Genomic DNA, 22,454 nt, shown 5'->3' on the forward strand with positions numbered 1-22,454 from the left:
CATCATTTTGTTGAGAGCAACCAGTATTTTCTTCCTAGTGGAAGTAAGGGGGAGAGACTGGTGGGTGAATGTCATAGGGAAGTTAAAAATCCTGGCCTGAAGTAGTAAGTAGGAAATGAGACATTTTGAAGAACGCTAAGCTAGTTGCTGTGGGCTGTCTCCAGCTTAGTTTTTTGTCCGTTATTTATTATATCCAATTGAAATAAGTGTAATGCATCCTGTTTGGTTGTAATGGCGTAGTTAGCTCAAGCCTCCAGGATTTATGAAATACAAACTTATTGGAATGCTTTTTAAAAACAGCTGCTGTTTAAGGTAGAAAAGCTGTGCATTTTGGATTTTGGGGGTTTTTGTTAATGCAATATTTCAAAGCTATTTACAGAAAATGAATAGCTAATAGCTAGCTTGGTTTTGAAAAAAAATTTAACTCAAATCCCTGACTGATGTGGTGCAGACTTTCTTTTTTTTTTTGCCAGCTACTACTTTGTTTTGGTTTTAGTCTGTTGTTATATGATTTTTGTTTTGTTGACCTCTTAAGTCTTTTACAATGGAATGGTCAAACTTCTGCCTTGCCGTTATTCTTTAATTCTTTGGCTGCTTCTCAACCCTGTGCAGAGATCTCCCTTGGTAGTAATTTCCCCTGTGAAGACCAGGTTCAGACCTAGGTCTTAGGCTCTCGGGCCCTTTTCAGCATTTGCTATACGACACTGAAGATACATTTTTTGTAACGTTGGAACTGCACCCTCCTTCCTAACTTACTCCACCCTAATCACAAAGTAGTCGTCATAGAGCGGCAAGCTTTTGGTGACTGTCAACCTGAAACTAGCAACCTTGCCATGAAAGATATCGTGATTTGAGGTTAGCTCATTCCCATGTAGCTGTATTAAAGCTGCAGCTCCCATAGATACACAGGTGGGTGTGTCTGCACAGGGAATGCCAGGCTGGGGTTGCCCAAAACTTCCCAAATTAGATCCTGCCCTAGAAAAGAGTTGGGGATAGTGTCGAAAAAGCTCCTGAGCATGATTGCTTTCATTGAGATGGCTGCCTCTGCATCTCTGCCAGGGCTGGAACAACTGCTGGGCTAGTCTGCTTGTCCTCAAAGGGAGCTAGGGAAAGCAAGGAAAAATGAAACGAAGGTGCTAATGCACTCCTCCTTGACCCTGGATTTTTAGAGATCATTTGTAACACCATTCTAGCCAGAGACAACTCCACATATTTTACAATGTCAGATGGAGTGGCAATGTTACAGGCAATAAATTGATCAGAGTGGGCTGCAGAATTTGCAGTTCAGCTTTCACAGGCCAGGCTGGATTCTCTCCTTTCTGTTCAAAGCAGCATCAGACTTTAATTGTTTAACAAGGGCAAGTATTTGACTGTATGATGCTCTGCTATCATTTGAGAACAATATTCTGTCGCTAAAACCAGTCACAGTGGAAAGGCAAAAAAACTATTGTCTTGGGGATCGTTTGAGCTGGAAGTAAGTTCCTTGCGCTTTGTGGAGGGATCATTCTGCAATGATTTGGGGAAGAAATCTACTTTTCCTGCCACAGGTCAGATCCAGGTCCATGTGCTGCTTAAGTTCATAACACCATGATCAAGTCATTCATCAGCCTGTTCTGGTCCTTTGCACAAAATAGACGTTGCTTTGTGGGAGTAAATGTACTAGCAGGAAAAAGAAAACAAAATGGAAACCTGAGCCTGTTTAGAACAATGTATGACAAACCACTGAGCCTTGTGCCAATATGTTTACCTTGGCAGGCCCACCTCTCTCCAGCTGTAAGAACCAAGTTCTCTCTCTACTATGAGAATTCTTTTGTGGATGTTAAAGAGAAAAAACACAGAAAAGAAAAACAAAACAACCACCCTGGAGCAAATCATTCATAATACGCAGAGTAGGAGCATGAAAGGGGATTTGCTTTGACCTAGTTACAAAAACAAAAACAAAGAGACTTTTTCTAATTGACCAAATGACTCAAGTGGGACTGGGTGTCAAAAGCAACAAATCTCTGCTTCCTTCAGAGCTATATGTTAATACAGAGCACCAGGCTCCGACCTGTTCCTGTTCAAGACGTTGGGAGATGTCTCTGAGCCCAAGGAAGCCCGGGTAAGCTAATTCCATATGCTTGCATGTACAAACAGGACCAGAAGCCAGGACAAACATGTTTCATAAATTATAACAAAGACAGTGGATTTAAATGCTGAGAATATCAGGGCTTTAAGAGCTTCAGACAAGCAAGACTTTCTTGCTTTACTATCCTGGTACTGATGTAGGAAGAGCCTGGCTTTCTGTCCAGCGTTTGCAGGGCTCTCATTGATCCACTAAGCCTAACTTTTTATTTCAAAGGAGCCTGAGGGCAACTACATATTCAAAATGCCATAGGAGCAAGGTGCCCAGCTTTTCTAGGCACCAGTGAAAAGCCCAGTGTCAGTGCATTGCTATTGCAGGGTGTGGGGTAGAAAGAGAAGGGCAAATACAGATAGGGCTGGGGAATAAGAGCTAGGAAGCAGGAGAAGAGGAAGTGGAGGGAGAGAAGAGGCATGAGTAGAGGCAAGAGTTTTATGTAGATATAGGGGAGAAGAAAGTTAGTGGGAGAAAAGAGAAGGCCAGTCACCAGCTACAGAAAGCAGCCTGGAAAAATCAGTGTGCAAGATCTCTGGGGCTGCTCAGTTACAGCCAGGTAAAAAATAGTTCATTTGGCATCTCATTGTACAGCATTTCCATGACAGTAGTAGTTGTTCAGTATACATGTGAAAGTAGCAAAAGCTATTTCTGTTAGAAGCTATTGGGCTGGCCTTTCATTGGAAGTACATCGATTTAGCCAGCTGAGGACCTAGCCTGCAGTTCTCATGGCAGTGTCCTCAGTGCTGTGGAGAAAGGGCCAAGCAGGAGGTTACCAAGACAGGACTTTTCTGAAGCACAAATAAAGTCCCGGTTCTAATCAGGTTTAGAGGGAAGGTTCACAAGAGTTTGTATTTTTTTCCCCAGCTGGTTCACCATCTATTTTAGATGGAACTGTTTGATCTCTTTCTGATTTGTGTTTCTTTCAGTTTCCCAAACAATAGGAGGAAGCTCGCCTGTTACGTGTGCTTGGGCTCCAACCAAGTTTTTCCCAGCTGGAAAAACCACTCCATGAACTACAGAGGTTTGTTTTTGGTTTTGTTTTGGGTTGGTTTTTTTTTTTTTCCCCAGCTGTAATAAGAAGATTCCCAGTTCCCTTATGCACTTTGTAAGGTAGGTACAGGCTGTCTAAGGGGAACAATGGGACATTCCTGAGTGCTTAAACAACTGCTGTTTCCCCTCTAAAACCTGAGGAGGGCTTAAGCACATTTGAGCTGTTCCACTTATGGTTACTGAGACCTCAGCTGAAAAAACACAGAGAGGTGCCCAGCTCCATGTAATACCCCTGCTTTGGTGAGTAACATACCCAGGCTCTTCCTGTTACTTGATTATATAGACAAACATCCCAAATTCATTGGACCAGCTAGGAGGACTTGGCAAATGCACAGGGAATATCTGTGCATGGGGTAGCTGACAGCACTGTCATCACCTCGGACAGACATGCACCACACAGTACAGCTCAGACAGAGGCCAGGCCATAACTAGGCTGGTAGACAAACTTGGCCAAGGAACCAGCACAGATCTCTTAATAGAAATAAGACCCCGTGCTTGACCCAAATGTTCGTCTACAGCAACAAGCAGGACCCAGCCATGAGCATACGCTCAGCAAACCGTGTCTCCCCTTCCTCTGACAGGAAACCTTCCAGCTGATCCCAACTGTCCCACCCTGTCACACATCAGATGCAATATGGGATATTGTTCCATTGGATGAAAGATGTGAAAGTGGAGAGCATTAACCTCGACTGTAATGCTTAGGAGGGAGCAGAAACACAAATAATTAGGCTACAGAATGGCTCTGACTGATTGTGAACATCCCCTTGCCCTGCTGGGGTGAGCACCTTATTTTGGGGACTCTAATGTTTCCATCATTCTCATACAGGTAGCATCACCCAGTCGGAATCTTGGAGCACCTGGGCACTAAGGAAGCAAATGGCTGTGCTGGCTAGGACCACCATATGCAATGGAGAGAAGGTAAGGAGGGGTCTTCTCTGACCAGCAACAACCAGAGGTAAATCTCTCACCACCCCCTTCTAACACTAAGTGAAAACATCCCACTGCTCTTACCTGTACAGCTGTGGGCAAGACCTCTTCAGAGCCACAGAGGACAGCCCCAGCTTGTTCTGGTTTCTCAGCCTTGTCTTCCTCATAAGATCTTTCATTCTCCCCCAAGCATGGCTCTCACCCTAGGGAGCAAAAACAAACCACAACTTGAAGGACCAGAGGCTAGTTGCTGGCAGACCTCATCTGGCCAACACACCACACTTTGGGGTACTCCAGGGTGGTGGGAAGAGGGGAGCTTCTTTATTTTGGACTGATAGGAGTCAGGTCCCACAAAATAATTTTTAACACCCTGCAATGATGACTGGTGGCCGGCCTGTACCTGTATAGGACACAACGAGACAGGATGGATCAACCATCATTAAAACCATCCTTTTTGTATTTTGTTTGGTAACATTTCTGTGTTTAGGACCCTGCTGTTCTTTCTGACAAGGTTTCAGAGCATGAGGGCTCTTGGCTGACTACCTGCCTCAAGGCACGTCTTACCCCATTGTTATACTGTACTAAAAGAAAAGAAAAGATCACAGTTTGGTTTCCTACCTACTCCCTTGCGCGGAGGGGTGCGGGGGGTGGCGTGTCTTTACAACAAAACCAACCCAAAAAAGCAGCTTGACTCTCTTCTTTCTGTTAGGCCAGGTGCATTGGTATCAGCCCTTTTCAAGGTGGTGACTCTTGTAGACCATAAATTAGAAGAGATCAAGCCTTTGTTTCCTTGTCACGTCTACAAGCCATAGCTATTGGGCACTTACATTTGAAATGCTAATAGAGATTATCAGGAGGTCAGGGAGTCTCAAGAGGCCCCCCCTCCATGTTTACTCTTTCAGGGTTGAGCTCATCTGAATTCATGAACTGAAAAAGAGCGATGCATTAAAAAAATATGCATGGTTTCTTGCTAAATTGTTTTAAATGTCCTAAAGTAACGGCTGGAGAACCTTGGGAACAGAACAAAAAAAAAAGATCACGGCCCAGGACTAGCGTGATGGGGAGAAACCATTCCCCTTCCAGCGAAGCTCTCAAACCATTGTCACGTTCCGTCCCGCCCCGCGGTGCCGCCAGCTGCGTGAGCCGTGGCCAGCGCTGCGTGAGCCGTGGCCACCTCGGGCGCGCAGCGCGGCGGTCTGGGCAGAGCCCGTCGCGGCGGTCGCGGCCGGTCTGGGGGCTGTGCCCAGTTTTGGGTTCAAAACTTCAGATGAGGTCATGGGCTCGGCTGAAATCGGCACCGCTGTTTTCTGAGCTATTGAGTTAATTGCCCGTAAGTGAGACTGTTTGCTCATGGAAATATCAAACCTTTGTGCTTGCTACTAGGATTAATGCGTGCTGCGGGAAGGGTTGGGAAGCCTCGGCAGTTAGTCCCTCACTGTGCTGGTGGTGTCCCAGAAAAGCAAGCGCTGTTAATACCACAAGAAGCCTGAGCAGTTGCCTGTTCCTGAAGGCTAGCTGGCTGTTGTCTGCAGCGGGGGTGGGAGAACCACGGACCAAATGCAGCAAGTCATAGTACGTGAGTGTCTGTTACTTCGATAGTAAACTTTGGGGATCAATGAACCTCTTTTGTTCCATGTGTAATGCTGTGCACTAGAGGGGCTTGGTCCATGATGATGGCAGGTACAAGTTGAATATATTTTGCAAAGGCAGTACATACCGAGATGTTCTTGCTGATGTCCAGACCCTAAAAACAAAAGGGAAATAAATTGATAAATACTGAAACAGTGAGACCATCTTACAGTGCTGGGAACAGACTGGGCTCTGTTTTCAGCTCTGCCCTGGAGTCGATCCGTAGCCTCGATCAAGTCCTTTATCTCTTTACCATGATTCAGTCCCTCACATGTGTGATAATCGCTTCTTTCCTCCTCCACCTCTCACCTCTCTTTTGTATTTAGACTGCCAGCTCATGTGTACAGCACCTAGTAGCCTGGGGACTAATGCAGCAGGATTCCCATGCAGTACCTGCACTGTAGAAGGAAATGGGGCATTTCATGCTCAGGGTACAAAATGCAATACTGTGACAATACTAAGGTGTGGTGTAACAAGAGAGCACTAGGATTCTGTTGGAAGAGTGTGGATCTTGATTCTGCAGTCCCGTGAAGTCATCAAGGCTTCCCATGTGCTTAAAATAATGCTCGTAGTCCAGAATTTTGCTGGACACAAGCCAGAGCATGGAGCACCTTTTAAGATTGAGCCTTAATTGGGTTTCTGAAGTTCACTGAAATGTTTGAAACCAATTTGGAACTTTGGGATGGAAATTTCATGAGAAGGTTTTTCCCGTGAGAGACCTACTCCTTCCTCTTTCCTGTCAGGCTGGGAATACTCTGATTAGAGCCTCTGCCCTGGCATTTCAGCACTCCTGATCCCCACCGGAACCTGAAAGTGCTGAGGCAGCCACAAACAATGGGAAAGAAAAGGAGAGGAAAAGCATTCGTCCCAGCTCCCTCGTACTTCAGCGACACGGTTTCCCTGAAACACACTTTGGGGACTGGAGCTAATTACGCTGATATGCTGCCAGTCTGGTAGTAAGTGTTGCCAGCTAAGGATTGACTCACTAAAATTTTTGTATGTAGTAATAAACGTGTGCTTGGTTTAATCTTGCTAGCAGCAGTAAAGATACTTATGACAGAGTTCACATGTCGAATTATCCAGAGTTAGAGGGGGCTAAAGCCCCTGCTGCTGTCTGCAGTGCTCTGTTTGTGCCTTTCTTAGCATATGGATATAGCCATTGTCTTCATTTAAGGCTAGGATCAGAGAGGCACAGAGCATCTTGGCCCTCGTTGACCCAGCCCCGTTCAGTAGCAGACAGGGTTGGCTTGTCCTCCCAGCACCCTACTCTGCTCTGCCTGAGCAGAACTTCTCCTGCTTCTCCCACAGGTCCCATTTGAAGTCTGGCCCCAAGATTATCACTCACCTTTCTTACTGCAGGGTCCTTTGATGGAAAAGCCTGCCCTTCAGCCATGTTACCGGCTTCTCTGAACTCATTCTCCTTGTTGTTCCTATTGTTTGACGACTTCCTGAGCCCCACCATCGGCTGGCTGTTTCCTGAATCTGGGTATCTCTCTCTTCCTGCAATGACACACAAGGACCTGCTCACATTTCTCATCAGTGTCCTGCTAGGACGGCCTCTGGACAGCGCTGCCAGCAAGCTTCGACTCTAAATGTGATGAGAACCCTGAGGACTTAATGGTGGAATGAGATCCTATGTGTTTTTGTGCCACACTTCAGTGGAAAGAAGGTGAATGCTGCAATAAAGTGTCTGATCACAGCAGACTTTCTAATGTCTTCCTCATGGTCTTATTTTCATTCCAGGTCTGCTCTGAAACTGCCAGGAAAGAGCATTTCTGAGCCTCAGCCCTAGAGATCCCAAAGGTCATTTACACTCTGACTCAGTCCTGCTAGGAGGTGTGTTGATGTTCTGTGTTCCACCAGGTATTAGAGGCAGGCTGAAGTCCAAGCTTTGAAATAAACTGATCAGCCTCAATTAGTGGGTTGGTTCGCATATAACATTGGATCTAGACTTTTCAGCTGGCTTTATCATCAGTAGGCTGAGCCCAGTCTTTCTCTGCCTTCTGGAAAAGTTGGTCTATGGATCCAATCTCTGCAGCTGGGACTTATTTCCACTTGGTCTACAGAATAAGTCATCCTCCAGGAATGTGTTCAGTGCCTGCCTGAGAGGGTAGGAGACTATTAACAGGCATAAGGCTTTCCATCTTAGATCAAATCCTACCTTGGCTGGGGGTATTTTAAAGCCACATGGAGGTGCTCCACTAATGGACCCATTCAGGCATGCTAAGTTTCTGAAAGAGAGACCTGTTTTATAATGCCTTTGTCCTAATCTTTGCAGCCAAAGCTGCAGAGCTAAAAGTCTGGCTTCACACATGTAAAGAAGCAAGTGTTAAAATCCTAGGTGTAGACAAAGCATTATAAAGCAGATCTCTTTGCTTTCCAGCTAAGGTATAGTTCCACTAACACCCTGCTCTGTTCCCATCTCTCTTTCCTAGAGAAAAGGAAGTTGCTGGTCAGATTATTTCACCCAACTAGTGGCAAGCAGGAGGGCAGGTTAGAGGTATTTAACTCACCATTGCAGCTGCTCAGCTTTTCAGTGTTCCCTCCTATTTCTGGGATGATGGAAAGATCGGAAGGGTTTCCAGTCTGAACCAAGAGGCTGTGAGGTCTGCTCCTCCCAGCAAAAGATGTCTTCAGATCTTGGTGAGAGTTGAGGAAGACACTGGCAGCTCCACAGGAGCAATGCTGCAGAAGGTACTCCTACACCAGACAAGAAGAAAGTATGCAGACTCCCAGGCTGTAACAGCTCAAGGTAACCGCGTGGTGTGATGGCACAGACAAATTGCAATCATTCCAGCCCAGGGATGCCCAGCCTTGTTCTGAGACCCATCAAAACCCAGACAAATTATTTAATTCTCTAAAAGGCTGAGGAGCCTGGAGTTGGTAATGTGAATTTTTCATGGGTTCATTGGTGTTTAACTTAAATTGCCTGATACTCAGCATCTTTTGGGTTTGTTTCCCAGAAGGAATTGAATACAAGTTTCTAAACAGAGAGCTGCTCAGCGAAAGCATTTGTGCAAATAAATAGATCCATCACAACAGTGACTCGCATTTTAAGATAATGTTATTTGTTTTGGAAAGTGTAGGGACAACAGTATCTTGTATTTTTATTGATGGGATGCCATAGTTCACTCACAGTGAATCTGACTGGTAACACACGTGGTACTTGAGCTGGTGTACTTCTGCTGTATCTGGTGTGGTGGGAAGGGGAGGTTTTCTACCTGCCACAACCATGTTGCACAAGAGTTTAGCAGGGCAGGAAGCAAGGAGAGCTTCATCCATCTGAAGTGGAAGGAACCAGCACAGGCCAACACCAGTTTAGCACCTCTGGAGACCCCCAAGCAATCAACAGTTTTAATGTAACATCTCATCTGGGTATGTTGCCACAGCAGCACGGCGCTTTGCAGTACTTATACCTTGGGAGGTGCTTTGAAAACTCTGATGAAAGATGCTGCTTTTGGCTCAGAGCATTAAAGATTTCCCTGTAAAGGAGAGGATGTGGAGTAACTGTGTTCCCTCAGTGCTCCAGGATTGAAATGTCATCAGTCTCAGTGGTGATGCCTGTACAGCTCTCAGGAGCACCACTGGGAGCACTGGCCATCTACCATCCTCGTGACCAGCTCTTAATACCACACTAACCCATCTCTGCTCTGGGGGTTGTGTCTTCATCAGCCATGTCTGGGGCATGGAAACCTTTCCATGCCCATAATCTGCATGGAGAGTGAACACGGATTGGAAAGTGGCCTTTGGACACCCTCCAAAATGCAATATGGATAGCAACCTCCACATCTCATGACAAATGGCAGTAGTAGTGTACCCTCTTCTACACAGAGGGGCTGTGACTTTGAAGAGGAAAATGACAGAGAGCTGCTCAGATATAGGAGACGCAGTCACTGCAGAGACACCCAAGAGAGGGCACTAAGTGTTGTAGAGCACATTGCAAGTGCTGAACATTACATCTGGGAGTCCAATTCCCCACTGAATGGTATGGGACAAATGTGGCTGGGAAGGCACTGCTGAGAGATACTAGAAAATACCAAAAAGATCAAAGTTTCAAATATTTAAATGAAAGCACGGTGCCTTTCATTTCAGTGGGAGCCAGGGAGGAGGGGGCACATACACCAGATGAGGATTTGACCCTGAATTTGCAGCTTGGAAGAGTTACTTTGAGCAATGACTCACAGTTGTAAAGCCTCAGGAAATGTGTTAACAATTCCCAGGCTCTATGTAGGAGGCTGCATTCCTCTGAGCATGAGAGATGGGTACATGGAAATGACGGGCTACGCTGCTCTGCAACCTGACTCACAACTTGGCTTTGGGTCTGAGGAGGAGTCAGTCACCTACTGCAGATCCAGTCCCAGCAGGTGGGAGAGCAGCACTGGGGGAGGAATGATGCTGTCAGGAGAATAAAAGACTCACCACAGCATGGCCAGAAAGAAATAGCTGTGTGACAAACCACTTCTATTCCTTTGGGGAGTGATAACATAAATAGAAAGGGAGGGAAGGAAAAAAGCTGGAAGCCTGGTATGCTGGTCAAAGAAAAAGAACTGAGAAGCAGAGGTGAGGTAGAGGTAGTAGAGCTGAACAAAATGTGCAGGGGCTGAAAAATGCTGCTTAGGAGGATGCAGAAATGATTTGCAAATTTCAGTCAAATTCTCCAGCTAGCTCTGGCTGATGAAAAAAGACAGATGGGAACACTGAGATGTTTCACTTCAGAGGTTCTTCATTTGGCAGCTCAGAAGCATGGGAAGGGAAAGAGAGCATGGAGTTGGGTAGTGGTACCACTGCTTCTCCTTCCCATTTTGTCTGTTTTGTGAGAAATTCTGTGATTTTTGACAGTTTGAAACCAGAAGGAAAAGAAAGAGCTTTTAATTCAAAACACAATTTCTAAGGACGTCCATGGAAATGTTTTGGTTTGATAGCATTGACGGAGGGAGATGTGTTCTTGGGAAGTTTTCAACTGAGAGAAGTAAAAGCTACGGACTTCAAGCTGGCCATCACATGAGGTGAGAGGGATGCTTTAACTCAACAGAAGCGAGCACATCTGGGAAAAAATACTGAACAAGAACAGAAACCTAAGCGCACCCCAAAGGAAGCTGAGGCCACTGTGGTGGGCAAGGGCTCCCTGAAGACCAGAGCACTCAGCTCAAGTGGGTGTGGGGTCAAGTAAATTAGCATCTTCCCTCACACAGACTTGGAACTTTCCATCTGGGCCTTCAGTATATCATTTAATGGAAGATACTATGGTGTTTGCTTACCTCTTTTATCTGTCTCATCTTCTGCTCTTTCTGCAAGCTGCACACTTGCTTTTGGAGACGCAGGTTGTGCTCCTGCAGCTGCCCAATCTTCTCAATCAGTTGGCAAATGTGTTCCAGGTATCCCAGACCAGATCCTAGGGCTTTACTCTTACCTTGGTTCACCTGCAAGGACAATGCATCTTGGACCATGGAGTAACAGTAGAGCAATCCTTACTAGCAGTTGGGAGCCCAGCACACTCTTTACAGTCATGTGGGCTGTGATAAAGACACTCAGGCTTCCTCTTGCAAGCCAGATCTGAGCTTCAGCATTGCTTGCTCACAGCTCTTTTCTGGATTACTTGGCAAGATGCGCCATCAGAGGGACTCTTCTGACTGATCATAGGCTGACACAGAGGAAAACCTGATGACAGCCTGTTTCTAGTTCCACTTCCCAGGCTAATTTTTGTCTTTTACTGGCCACAGGACCCTTACAAATAAATATAGTTCCATTGTATGTTATCGGTGGCTGGGATTAGTATGTCTTACTTAGCCCATAGCCCTCAATGCAAGTCACACTTCTGTGTCCTGAGGCTGAGCTTGGCTCCTACCCAAAGGCACGTATCTGCAGGTTGCAGCGATTTGCTGCTTTGTGACCAACTCGGGGGTACGTTTTGTCTGCCTTTGGCAATCTGCAGCCATTATGGCACAGCTGAACTCAGACTCTCATCACTGGTGGATCAATGAGAGGGCGTGTGCCTGAACCAAGCTGCCGAATTGAAAGAACATTTTTCCACTGGTCTTAAGCAGATCCCAGTTTACGTCCCTGTTGCTACTTTCTCAGTCATTAAGAGATGCCTGAAGAAAGTCTGCAGGATCAAGCTTGCTGTCTGGCTATGGCAGGATATTGTGTACCACTGATCTCTCTACATCTAGGACCTGCAGAGCTTCCCTGCTGCTCAGCCAAAGGCACTGCCGGAGACAGTAATCCTGTGGCAGAAGAAAGGCAATGATGCTTCCCAGCCTCCTGCTCTGCCCTTCACCATTTCTGGCCGCAGGACTTCCCCGTGCGCAGCAAGTGTCCTCTCCTGTGCCATGAGCGGGCTCTGCCGAACACACTGCTAACAAATACACGCGGAGGCTCACTTCCACTTTGGCGCTGCCTGCCCATGTGCATGTGATATCAGTAAGTAAAATAAGCCTCGATCTTTACAAAAGCAGCACTCTAAGTTTATCTTACTTCAAAAAATAAGTTCCTTCTACAAAAGCAGGAAGCTTACTCTGTCTCCTTTCCCACAACAAACTACATTTTTGGGGAAATGCCAGCCTTGGGACTCTTCCTGTCTTTTCATTATGTCAGAAAGCTCATGGTGTGTTCGAAAATAATCAACATTAGGATTTACTTCTTTTTAAACAAATGATGATACAATGTTTTTTATAAACAGGTATTATTATGTCCAGATGCTTTTGTGTCTGAGGTTGGGACAGAGGTCACATGAAATCATATGAAAAACTGTGATGACTGTAAGCCAACTAGTCATTCACATTCATGATTTTTATTTTCCTCTCGGGCAGAGCCTGCAGAAGTGGTGGCAAGACAAAGGTTATTCAGCCATAAAACTGAGTCCTTAACGTGTCTGTGCAGTGGGAAGGGGCGCAGCCCCAGGACCCACAGGGAGAACAAAGCCTACATAGTGTCTGCTGGGAAAAGCTTCAATCAAAAGCACTATAACTGACGTATCTGAAAGCAGCTAGGGATTTGCTAGTAGCTAGCTTCAGAAGAATGATTTTCAGAAAGTACACGAGTATCAGCTTCTGAAAATCTGGCAGTTTTGAGCTGTCTCAAAATAGGTAGTCATTTTTTTACATTGTCCCAAAATGAGTAGTCAGAAGTTCCTCATTATCCTTGAAAATGTACTTTCTGCAACTCCGTACCCTTTTTTTCACATTTAACAACTCCCCTTTCTGCCCGTTTGCTGTCGCAGTGACTGATGGCATGTCTGTAATGTCCTAAGAACACAGCAAACCAAATCCAACCCCTTATAGCTGTAGAAACAAAACGGAAGACTACAAGGGACAGAGGAGCTCTTGGAGAAGAGGATAAATTAAAACATCTGGCTGTAACCTCAGCATTGGGGAGAAAGCCTGAAGCATTTGACTGTGATCTCTTTCAGTTAGAGACCTTCTTTTTGTTCCATATTTGTCCTGCTTCGTGTTCATGGCTGCCAGGTCTATAGGGCAAAACGGGCAGGAGGAGGAGAAGAGAAGGTAGCCCTGATTTCCAGTGCTCTGTGTCTAGGGCTGAAGGCACTTGAAAGCAAAGGTGTGTTTGGGGTGGGCATGGAGAAAATCTGGCTTTTAGCAAAAGTTAGAGAGAACTTCTAACTCCTGAGAATAAATACAAGTCTCCAGAAAATGAGAGGGAAAAGTTGTAAAGCAGTTGCTCCATGTCTTGGGGCAAGGTGGATTTACCCCTGTAGAGGATGTAAAACCAGACCGAAGGTTGGACTCAATATGCTGGAAGCCCCTGTTTCACAGCCATCCTTCAGAGGCCGCTCAGGGCAGGCAGCTTGGGCTATTTAATAAGAAATTAATTTGTATTTTATTGAAGTGATCCCAGCAAGCACAAATGAGCAAAAGGCAAATTGTGCAGAGCCTCCAGTGCCTGCCCATCCCTGCAGGGCCAGCCACCTCTGTTATCAGTGTGCAAGGGCAAAAGCTTTTAAGGGGGATGCTTCACCTTGCTTGACCTGTCACAAAGCCCATTTAGCATCAGGACTGCTCAGATGTGGCAGATGCTCAATACAGAAAATCTGTGTAATTTATCTGGTTGGCCCCAAAACGATTGCTCAGAAAGGGCCTCTCTAGGGATCCTTCCAGGACTTTCTATTCCATAGACTGGAAATACCTAAACAGTCCTTCCTATGTTCTGGTTATGCCAAGTGCAGCATAGAACCTGCTCTGTCACATTCTGGTCTAAATATTTTCCTCTTAGCACCTGTGAGTTTTGTGCTAGCAGTGGAGGGTGAGCAACCATAGGGAAACTACAAACATTTTCCAGGATGAGTCTCTTCCAGTCTCTGTCCTCCCAGTTGAAGCTTCCCAAAACATTCACCTAACGGAACTGAAATTTTTCCCATTCTCCACATGGAGATTGTCAAATAGTATTGGAACCAAAGCCATATGCCCATTTTTGAGTCGATGAAACCTATGAAGAAGAAAAAAGATCTCACCTTTTTTTTGATGGTGAAGATGCAGAGGGTCAGACAGACACAGTTTATGAATCAGATGTTTAAAATAGGAAAGTGACAAGATTATGTGTAAATAGGTGCCAGATTTTGCTTTCAGGTACATCAGACTGAACCAGACCCTCATCTGGAAGAAAAGGAATCCAATGCTCTCAGCTGTACTATGCTGAGTTGCTGCCACCACAGTTTTGACCCTGTGGAGTTAAGGTGCACTACACTGACTTTACACCCAGGTAACTAAAAAGAGATCTCTGCCCTGTGAGTGTTCACCTGACTAAATTTTGGGGACAGGTTTTCACTACATACAGCCCTGCTTAGCTGGCAATAAACCATCACAGTTGTGCTAGCCCACAGATTTCTTAGGAAGCCTAAAAATACAAGATCAACACCTGCTCTGGGATCTTTGGCTTATCTAGAGCCCTCCGGTCAATATTTTGACAGGTGTAAAATCACATTTTTCCTCAGAAGCCAGGACAGTCAAAGAGGTGGGAGCTTTTCTTCAATCAGGCTCAATGAAAAACTGTCATGGGCTGGACCTGGCAGCAGGAGCCAGGCTGGTGGGCAGGACTAGCTTGCAGGTAAAGTTCTTCTTCATTCAGACAGGAGCTAATTGAGGTTTCTCACAGTGACTTAGGTTTCTGCACTTCTTGTGATGCTCTTCACTTTCTCTTGCGGATAGTTTTGAGTTATACCATGCTCTGTTCTCCCATAAATCCCTCACTGCCCACTCCCAACACGTTAGCATGGCCAGTATGGTCACTGCGCCAACAGCCAAGGAACATATTTACAAACCTCCCATCGTGGGCTTGGAGCAAATGATTAGTGACGCCACAGGCTGAGTGGGAAGCATTTGTCACTGGAAGCTGACAGCACCAAAAGGCTTGTGAATAACAGGAAAGAGAGGGATCGTGGTGTGTATTTCTGACAGCTCCACCCTGCTGTCCAGGAGGGGCTGCGCTTACTGATAGCTTCTGGTTTCCTCCGAGCAGCACGCACAGGCTACGGGGCTGACTATCACAGGTTGCCCTATCCTTCCCCTGAACCATGCCACTCTCTACAGAGTATTTTGATGGCTTTGGCCCAGGATAATCAGCTCTCTGTGAATAATGTTTGTTTTTTTTTTCATTTAATGCCAACAACGGTCCCACCCTCTCTTTTCTTCTAGGGGTATGGGCTGACTTTAAATGTAAACTTTATGGAGCATGAGGAAATGTTTGCAAAGCAAAAGCATCAAAAGCTATGTATCTTCAAACTGACCCCAAACATTTAATTTGGCTTAAAAGGAAATGCTTTTATTTAGGCTTCAAAGTTCTTTCACTTGTTGTTTGACAGCTTCTACCTTCTTTCATCTTTCTAAACGTAGGCAGATTTCAAAATAACAACAGTTCGAAACAAAAGATCAGAAACCTTTGTTTAAGAAACGCCAGACTGAAATGATTTGATGTGTATTTTCAGCCAAAGCCATTCACCAAATGAATCCAAATGGTCAAAATATTTGGTCATTTCCAGTCTCTCTTGTTCAGTATTTTCCTTCCTGTTCTCTTGGAAGTGGCCTCAGCAGTAAGGGAGGCCAGGAGGACATCAAGGGACATCCTCATCCAGGGACTAAATCCTTGCTCGGCTGTGGTGTGCCGGTAAGCACAGTGCTGTTGGCATTGCCACAGCCAGGTTGGCTGGGGAAACTGAACTGCTCTCCCGTAACTTGAAAGTTATATTCCCAAAACCAGCAACAGAACTGAGGAAGCTGCTGTCACCTATAATGAAATAATGCTCTCACCTGCCATTAAATATAAGCCAGTATAAGCACTCTCAGCATGAATTTAATGCAGCAGGAATTGATTCGACGGAACAATTTCGTTTGCCATGTTATTTGCCAACCAGAGTGGGAATACCCAGTACTGGCCTGTTGTCTTTCAGACAACATTGATTGCATTTCCAGGAATATCTAAGTCCCTGAGATGACATCAGGCCAGACAAGAGATTGGCTTCTAAGTACCATGTTGTATCTTGGAGAGGTTACAGGCAATTGTGAAAACCACAGAGTAAGCCTGGAGCAGAGCCTCAGCTGGGGTGAACCGAGACACATCTGTCAGATGTACAGGCAGATGATCATCTGGACATTGTTTCTGAGTGGGTGTCACTCTGCCCTGCCTCTGTCATATGACAGTGAGGACAGGTCAACCTTGTGCAGGTTTGGTGAGGGCAGAAGGCTCTGCAGCTGCAGGAGGCTGTCCCTGTGCCCAGAGGTGCACGGAGCCGCAGCAGCAGCGGCAGGGCTGGCCAGCAGCCATCTGCGTTTCTTGCCCCAGTCAGCTTGGGTGCTACCTGGCATCCCTGCAGTTTGAAGAGTGCTGCTCTTGAGGCACAGCAGCCTGGAGGTGCTCTGTGAAGAGGGGCAAACCTCCCCAGCATCTAGATCACAGCTGTATTTATACAACTTGAAAAACAAACAAAGAAAAGTGCTCTGGGGCACAGAGCTTTAGCACTCAGCCAGTGAGGATATTAAAAAGGAGGGGAGATAAGCCACCAAGAGCTTCATTTCCTCTTCGGCTTTTTTCTAATTTAGTCTCTTGTTTATTTAAATGCTCTGCTTTGGGAAACTGAGGCTCCATTTCACAAAGGATTTAAAGGAATTTCACAGGCAGCCAGAGCTGTCAGACGAGACCAAGCTGGCTGCAAACCCTCTGGAGTGCGACAGAGAATTTAGGTAACCTTTTATAAAGTCTCTTTGTATTCAAACTCTCCTGCTCCGGTCCTCTTTTGAACTCTCTGCCAAAAGGCCAGGTCGCTGTCTGTTTGGAAACCGTGCGAAATAGGCATCTGTCTTCTGCCGTGTGTGAGGCAGCTCTGGGGAGGAAGAGGTTGCTCCATTGGATTGTGTGTTGCTTGTGCTGCCTCAATATGCAATGTAACCATCTCTGACCTTCCTCTCTGCTCAGGAGGGTTTGGCATGCTGGAGAGGAACACCATTGCCTGATGGCTCAGGGCCCGGGCGGAGAGGTCATGGTGAATTTATATGCACAGCACAAAGCACTTGTCACTTGGCTTCCTCCCACCCATCTCCCATTCCAATTCATCACTATTACTGTAGTGAACACCCCAAAAAGAAATCCCCATTATGCACTATTTGATATTTTTGGCGTGCCTGTGTAACCATCTTCACCTAGCCTGCCTCCTCCTTTCCTTTAGCTCATGGGGCTTTTTGGTCTCTCTCTTGCTATCAAGGATCAGCTCCCCAGTTAGATCTTTCCGTCACTGGTTCATAGAAGCCACCACAGTGGGCAGGCATGGCAGCGATCTGTCTGCGTGCCGGCAGCGTGGGGCTCCAGTCAAAGCACCGGGGTGAGCACTCATCAGCAGCTGCTATGGGAGAAGGTGCGTGAAGGGCTTTTTGTTCTCCTGTCAGTCGCAAGGTGTACCCAGCAAGGGGGAAAGAGCTGCTGAAAATATTATGTCTTTGCAGTCTGGTCAGTCTCAGAACACAGGAGTTTCCATCACAGCTGTGCTGGTGGGTTAAAATGGGATCTCCATCTCCAGCCCAGCAAAGATTTGAGTTTGTGCATTAGTTCTTGCTCACTCATTATTTGAGAAAGCTGGCTCAAAAGGACAGGATAGGCCTGGACAGGAATGAGCTACCCCTTAGACAAGTTTTTTTCCAAACTTCAGTGCCCTGACAGCAGACCTGCTGTTCCCAGGAACAGAAATAACCTGACCATGAAAAACAATGTTCTGACCTCCATCCCATGTATCAGAGGACAATGACTAACTTCATAATCTTCATTTTAAGACGAGAATCAAGTCCATCCTCTAACCTAGGGCTTTTTGAAACATCAGATCTCCAGGAGCCATTAGACGTCCTTACTCAGACCAAATATATGTGAATTACTTCAGAATTTCACTGCTATGAAAAGAGCTTTTAAAAATCAACTGCCAAGATTTGCTGCTTACAACAGTTTGAGGGGAGATTTTCTAACTCACTCAGATGTGTTCTAGTTTGTGACAGACGATAGGACTTGAACCCTGACGGAGGTATTTGAACAGGCCTACCTATAAGATTTGATTTAGGTGTTTCTTACCTCACTCAGTCTACAGCATTCATCCATGTATTCATCCAGACTGTCACTTGTGGGGTACTTCTTCAGCTGATGTCCCTGGATCTGAAGGTCTTGCATGCTGCCAAAGTTCTCTGGGAAATTGTCAGCAATTGCCTTTGGCTCTTCTATGGGAGCTGGGGTGGGAAGAGTGCTTTCCCTGGGAAGGTCTCTCTCTGGGATAGGTTCCTTTTCCGAAGACTGCCTTTCACTTTGGTCCAAATGTTCATGGGGACTTTCCTCCTGAGGGACGCTGAAGTCTTCAAGGGAAGCTGTAGGACCCTGCACAGCATCTGCCTCCTGGCTGTAGTACTCAGCTTGCTTTTCACTCTCTGGATCTTGGTGGCTGACTTTTCTGGCATGCTCTTTACATGTTCTCATTATCAGATGGTCAATTTCTGGAGAAGAGGAGGTGCTGAGCATGCCTGAGTCACAAAATGAGTCTCTGCTGTGAAGCACAAAGCTCTTCTCTGAACCTGTCGGTGTTGATGGAGAATTAGCCCCACTTGGCAATTCAACCCCCGAATCCTCGGATTCAAATTTGGAGAATCTGTGAAGTCGGCACTTGGACTCGAAGGCGCCAAGGTCAGGCAGCGTGGCTACATAGTCTGTGCTTGGCGGGGCATCCATGTAGTCTGGATCTGCCGGAGCAGCTGCCGCATTTGGATCTCCCTGGCAGTCCAGTGGGAGGCTGGTGCTGGGGAGATGGGACTCTTCTCTGCAGGCTGTGTCAGCTGGAGCCTCTGGGATTAACCCTGGGTTTTGAATTCCTTCATTGCTCAGTATCTTCATATGTGTTAACACGACTTTGTCCTCAGCAGGTGGGCTCTTCTTACCTGCTTAAAAGAAAACAAGTAGAAGGTCACAAGAGGCTACAAAACTCAGTGTCTAATGCTTCCCCTGAGGGATGTGAAATGTAGAATTGTCTATAGTAAGTTGGTAGAGGGGGACAGCCCTAATTTGTTTTTTCTTGAGCTATACGGACCTTTCTTGTAGGCTTTGTCACAACAGAAGTGTTGTGTTTCATAGCCCCAGAGTCCTTCAGTGGGCATCATAAATGCACACAGAGTAGGTATAAAACAACACATGTAGCCAGATAACTTCATAGTGATTACCTGCATACAGAGGCAGAGAAGTACATGCTCTTTCAGCACAATAGATGTTAATTTAAGGCTAAAATATTTCCTCCAATTAAATGTATTCTGAACTAGCAGAAAAAAGGGTAAAGTGAAATCTGTCTTTCTGCAAGTTTAAGTGACCTTTGGGTTGCAAGAAGCAAATTGCAAACTGTTTGGTATTCCCTGCACACATACAAGTGATGAAAAGCAAGTACTGATAGGAAAAGCAAACGAGGCACTGTAGATCTTTTTCACTCCCTGTATGGTTTTAGCTATGAAGTAATTTCTTTAAATGAACTCTTACCTTCTCTGTAAAGAGAAAGGAAATGGGGGCAGCTTTGCTCATGAGATTTTTTGCACATGGACAAAGAAGACTTGCTTTCACATCACCATTGTTTCACACGGTAATGTGGTAGAACAGTCTCTGGAGGAAAGGCTGATCTGCCCCCAGGTTTTCTTACAGTTTTTCTGAATCTAATATTTCACAGTGCAGACTTCTGCTTCACGCTGGTATGAGAGCCAGTGTGAAAACCCTGCATCCACTCTCTAGCAAACTGCAAATCTCAGGTCCAAATCCATCTGTTCATGGATTTGGGACCAGGAATTGCTGCAGTACGAAACTTCAGTTTCTTGGTATCTTTTCCCTTATTAGTGCCTGACTCAGAGCACCTCAGAGGGCTACAGTGCATATGCTTTTCAGGATATCTTACTTCCTATTTCATTTCCTTTCATTCCCCTCTCCTACTTCCTTCCTTTTTGCCTGACATCAAACCAGCAGCTGTTTCACAAACTCACTCCCAGTAACGTAATTATCACTGAGTAGGCAGGGAAGCCTGGGACCCTCCACTACTGGTAGAGCAGGGAAAGCTCCACTGTGCAGCCCTCCTTCACGGTAACCCGGAAAACTCCATTTCAGAAATAAACCATTTTCCAGCCTTCCCTCCTCCAGCTTGCTTTCCGCAATGTCTACAAACAAGGGAGACTTTTACTCATTAAGGCCAAGCTAGCTATTACATGGATCATTTTCTACTTTATTTAAATCTCTTCTATTTGATCTTGAGGATTTCTTGGGATACCACTGAAACATGCCCTTTACTGTTCATAGGCAGTCATAGATTTAATATTTTACACTGGATATTCGTGGAGGGCTGTCAGTGATAAATAATCCCATCTGATGGGCTTTTTGAGGCACTTAGGCACATAGCGCATACAACTCCTTATAGAAGATCTTATTTAACATATACAGAATTGCACCTGCCTGCTCAGGTGGAGCTGAGCTGTTACTGATCAGGAGCTAAGAGGATCTACCTCCTCAGCTAAGAGGATCTACCTGCAAACATGTCTTGGCAGCAAGAGGCAAAGCATTGTATCTGCATGAAAAATAAAAGGCCAATAGGCTCTTCTGATGGCATCACCAGCCCAGATGGCACAATAAATCCACCGAGAGTTAGAAGGAGAGCAGTTGTGTTGCTGCACTTTCATTTTAAGAACAAATCATAGAGTTGTCACTCTTACCAAGAATTACTCTATGCAATGGTGGTATTTCCTTCCCACAGGCTCTGATTGCCTTCACTTATTAATCATGCCATGCTTTCCTTTGACTGGAGATTCTCTCACTGTCTTTTGATCTGCACCTTTTTTTCTTGCTTAACCGGTTTCACCCTAGCCTACACAAATATTTCTTTGTCTGAAATCAGGAAGCAGTGTATTAAAATGAAGTCTTGCTACTCACAGAAGAAAATGCCAGACACTTTGTATTTTTTATGACTACAAAAGCTACAATGTGTACCAGAAAGTTTGGCTGGAGTAGGAAAAAAAAAAAAAAAAAAGATTAAAACTCTGACCCTCTGTGTGAGAGTCCCCTTGAGCTGACAACTCCAGTGCTGATAAAGGTCTGTGCTCTGGACAACGCAGTCCTTTGCTCTCCTCATCCTGTGGTCACTGGCATCACATGGTTTCACAACAATTTCTTGTTTATCTGTTCTGGGCTGCAAACCATTGATCTCGGCACTGGTAACTACAGCGTTTGAGTATTTCTGATCCATCCTCCCAACTCTGTGCGATGATGCAAAATGTTATCATCCTCCTACCACAAGTTCAGAGTAGATGCAAAGGATGGCAGGATTTTGCAACACACCTAGGCACCTTGTCCTCACTCATTCAATGATATGTTCCCATGGTCAATGAGGTCATCTGTGCTACAGCAGAGGGATCTCCCGTGGTTCAGGCAGTGACCTGAAACTCAAGCTTTTCTTGCTGCACCTCACTGACGGAACAGACTCTTCCTCTCTGTTAACTGGGTTATGGAATCTAAACCATGGGGCTTCCAACAAGCAGATTGTTTCTGCTACAGATCTTGAAAGAGGCATACAAAAATGCACAGCTCTTTCAAGCATATTGCCAACAAACACCAGAATGGTGCAATTAAAGCTCATCTGTGCAATTACAAAAAAAAAAAAGAAGAGCCAGACCCTCAGCTGCTATAAATTAGCTCATTACCAGGGCCCCTAACAGAATTGTGTCAGATAATTCTGGCTGAGGGCTTAGCCTGTGAGTGCTTTGTGTAACAGTACCAGGGCCTCGGAGCAAAGCAGGGAAGATGGGTTCCTGCCTGATGCTGAATGGAGTGTGCTGCAGGGTTATGGTTACACTGCTGTGCTGAGGCTTCTGAAAGGAGGTGTGAAGAACTTCAGAGAGCTGAATGGCAGCATTAAGGTTGGTGAGATGTATTTACTTGTACTGGAGGCCAGCCAGGTTTGACACTGCTGCTACTGGGAAGTCAGCCAAGATTTTTTTATTGTTGTTTTGTTTCCTTTCCCCTGGACTGGTTTTCTGCACCCCTTCTGGGGTGGGAGTAAGGTACCAAAAGATGCTGCTTTTAGGCAACTAGCTGGGACACTGTTATGGCAGTGGGGGAGGGAATGGAGTTGTGTGTGCATGCTTAAGGAATCAGTATAGCTTCCTGCAGCCTGCAGCACCTTTGGTGATGTGTGCCCAGGCTAAATGTTGTCTTGGGTTAACTTGTGCTACTTGCCTAG

The 22,454-nt window shown here is 45.7% G+C and overlaps 1 protein-coding gene across 3 annotated transcripts in view; it reads right to left on the bottom strand.

The window, feature by feature from the left end:
- The window catches only part of LOC104380140 (uncharacterized), a 29,273-nt gene that overhangs the window by 337 nt on the left and 6,482 nt on the right, over window positions 1-22,454 (bottom strand). For 2 of the 3 annotated variants that reach the window (XM_086616912.1, XM_086616913.1), the window contains exons 2-7: window positions 18,284-19,137; window positions 10,984-11,145; window positions 8,235-8,425; window positions 7,071-7,221; window positions 5,814-5,840; window positions 4,181-4,299 (exon numbers count right to left, since the gene is read on the bottom strand). In XM_086616912.1, the coding sequence (XP_086473038.1) occupies window positions 4,181-4,299; window positions 5,814-5,840; window positions 7,071-7,221; window positions 8,235-8,425; window positions 10,984-11,145; window positions 18,284-19,137 (1,504 nt within the window). Of the gene's footprint in view, window positions 1-4,180; window positions 4,300-5,813; window positions 5,841-7,070; window positions 7,226-8,234; window positions 8,426-10,983; window positions 11,146-18,283; window positions 19,138-22,454 lie in introns of all 3 variants that reach the window. The other variant, XM_086616911.1, reaches the window with a different exon arrangement.

The sequence above is a fragment of the Tauraco erythrolophus genome, chromosome 9 (assembly GCF_009769465.1).
Source record: "Tauraco erythrolophus isolate bTauEry1 chromosome 9, bTauEry1.pri, whole genome shotgun sequence".
Taxonomy (NCBI): domain Eukaryota; kingdom Metazoa; phylum Chordata; class Aves; order Musophagiformes; family Musophagidae; genus Tauraco; species Tauraco erythrolophus.